The following is a 2,749-nucleotide window of genomic DNA, read 5'->3' as shown; positions in this document are numbered from 1 at the left end:
CGGATTAGATCTAACAAAGAAGACACCGTCGTGATCCGGATACACTTAGCTCGAATCGGTTCGGAAAATTGTTTACGATTGAGAGCATCAGCTACCACATTAGCTTTACCGGGGTGGTATTGAATTTCACAATCATAATCTTTTACAACATCCAACCATCGGATCTGCCTCATGTTCAAATCCCGCAGCTTGAACAAATATTTCAGACTCTTATGGTCAGTGTATATGATAAACTTCACTCCATAGAGATAGTGTCTCCAAATCTTAAGAGCGAAAACAACAGCCCCAAGCTCCAAATCATGAGTGGGGTAGCTTCGTTCGTGGGGTGTCAGCTGTCGGGAGGCATAGGCTATCACCCTATCTGGTTGCATTAACACGGCACCAAGACCCTAAAGCGATGCATCACAGGAAACCACCATATCCTCAACCCGATCAGGTAAGGCCAAAATCGGAGCATCACACAATCATTGCCTTAACTCATCAAACGCCAGCTGCTGCTCCGGGCCCCAAACGAAATTCATTGATTTCTTGGTCAATCGGGTGAGTGGTAAGGTGATTTTAGAGAAATTTTCAATGAACCTCCGGTAATAACCGGCTAAACCCAAGAAACTGTGAATTTCAGAAGGTGTTTTTGGAATCTTTCATTGTTTAACCGCATTAACCTTGGCTTGATCGACCTTAATACCGTGTTTCTTTACCACATGCCCCAAGAACTAAACTTCTTCCAACCAAAATTCACATTTTGAGAATTTAGCATAAAGCCTTTCTCTTGCCAGAGTTTCCAGAATCTCCCGAAGGTGTTGCCGATACTCCTCTTTGCTCTTAGAATAGACTAAGATATCATCTATGAACACTATGACCGAACGGTCAAGCATCAGGCTACACACCCGGTTCATGAGATCCATAAACGTCGCGGGTGCATTGGTGAGCCCAAAAGGCATCACCACGAATTCAAAGTGCCCATATCGAGTACGGAATGTTGTTTTCTCAATGTCTTCTTCACGAACCCGCATCTGATGGTAACCGAAACGTAAATCAATCTTGGAAAACCAAGATGCTCCCTGAAGTTGATCGAAAAGATCGTCAATACGTGGAAACGAGTACCTATTCTTTATCGTGCGCTTGTTTAGCTCCCTATAATCAATACACATTCGCTGGGATCCATCTTTCTTCTTCACAAATAGAATAGGAGCACCCCAAGGCGAGCAGCTTGGCTGTATAAACCCTTTATAACTTAGTTCTTGAAGTTGATCTTGGAGCTCTTTCATTTCAGGTGGTGCCAAGCGGTACGGAGATTTCGCTACCGGAGTCACACCTGGCACCAAATCAATGCGAAACTCCACTTGCCGAATAGGTGGCAAGCCAGGGAGTTCCTCCGGAAAGACATCGCTGAAGTCGGAAACGATAGGAACATCGTCTAGTGCTATAGCAGAAGAGCAAGAAGCCATAGCCAGACGGGGAATGCCCCCCTGAATAATAAGTTCTCCACCTCTAAGGTTTCGAACACGAACTTGCTTCTTACGACAGTGGATTTCCGCATCAAACGCATCAAGCCAATTCATGCCTACGATAACGCAGAGCTCTCGCATCGCAATAGGGATAAGATCAATGGGGAATTCAACTCCAGAAAACTCGAGAGTGTAACCCCGATAAACATCAGTGACATAAATAGTGCGGTTGTCGGCAACATCGACAACCATTGGGTGAGCCAATTCTCTGATACTACGCCCCAAACGATCAATAAATGTGTGAGATACAAAAGAATGGGTAGCACCGCTATCAAACATAACAACATCAGGCTCAGAATCTAGCAAATAAGTGTCTGCCACTGTCGTTGTAATCACCGGCTCCTCCCCAGTCATCTGGTGAGCACGACCTCGTGTCACCATAGTGGTTCCCTTAGAGGAATATGCAATTGCAGGATTTGTAACCCCGTCTCCTTTACCAGTCTTCAACTTCGGGCATTCAGGCTTCTTGTATCCCGTCTCATTGCAGTGATAGCAGACGGGAACTGCAGAAGTAATATGAGGTACTGCACTCGTAAGGGGATCCCTACAATTCTTCCAATGATGCCCTGGCTTTTTACAGTTGTAGCATATCAACAGATTTTTTTCGCACTGAAAATGTCCTATACTCATACCTTGACTTACTACCCTGCTTTTGCTTTTTCTGGGCATCTCTGGATGTCATGGAAGAGGTCTCATTGGCCTTCCTCTTGGACTGGGTCTGTAACTCGATTTCCCTCCTCCTCGCTACATTCATGATCACAGATAAAGTCGAGAACTCCTGCATGCTAACGAATTCCCGAATCTCGGTACGTAGGATGGCCGTGTACCGGCTGACTAACCAGACCTCGTTCCCAGCAAACGAGGGGCAAAAAGATAGCATCTCCAAGAACTTGGCGTTCAGGTCACTAACGGACTCGGTAGTCTGCTGTAAGGCCATGAACTCTTGCTGCATCCGCTGCTGCTCCACCTTAGGCACATGTTGTGCCTCGAACCTCTTCAAAAATTGGGCCCAAGACATGGCCCTCACTTCTTCTTCGTTCAATAGAGTGGTGATGGTGTTCCACCATGTCTTTCCCCTTTTTCACAGCTGATTCATGGCGATCACTGCTTTGTACTGGTCCGGACACCCAACATTTATGAACGCGCCCTCAACATCTGACACCCAGGGCATAGCAGCAACTGCGTCGGATTCACCATTCCAAAGAGGAGGGCTACACTTGTTGAAGTTCTCGAAGTAGTAT

The 2,749-nt window shown here is 46.1% G+C and overlaps 1 protein-coding gene across 1 annotated transcript; it reads right to left on the bottom strand.

The window, feature by feature from the left end:
* Positions 1–1,104: 1,104 nt before the first annotated feature.
* Positions 1,105–2,177, bottom strand: LOC145096222 (uncharacterized). The gene is made up of 2 exons (XM_079033982.1): positions 1,386–2,177; positions 1,105–1,134 (listed from the first exon to the last, which is right to left on the bottom strand). Exons 1-2 carry the CDS (start codon positions 2,175–2,177, stop codon positions 1,105–1,107), a joined length of 822 nt encoding a protein of 273 aa, XP_078890108.1.
* Between the last annotated feature and the right edge of the window lie 572 nt (positions 2,178–2,749).

Source organism: Lactuca serriola, chromosome 3 (genome assembly GCF_051521515.1).
Source record: "Lactuca serriola cultivar US96UC23 chromosome 3, Lser_US96UC23_V15, whole genome shotgun sequence".
Taxonomy (NCBI): Eukaryota; Viridiplantae; Streptophyta; class Magnoliopsida; order Asterales; family Asteraceae; genus Lactuca; species Lactuca serriola.
This window is presented reverse-complemented; position numbering and strand designations above follow the sequence as displayed.

Coding starts and splice junctions, on each gene's coding strand:
- LOC145096222 (XM_079033982.1), bottom strand. CDS start 2,177: ATGCCCAGAAAAAGCAAAAGCAGGGTAGTAAGTCAAGGTATGAGTATA. Junction 1,135..1,385: donor TCGTTTCCGACTTCAGCGAT/GTCTTTCCGGAG, acceptor TATTGATTATAG/GGAGCTAAACAAGCGCACGA.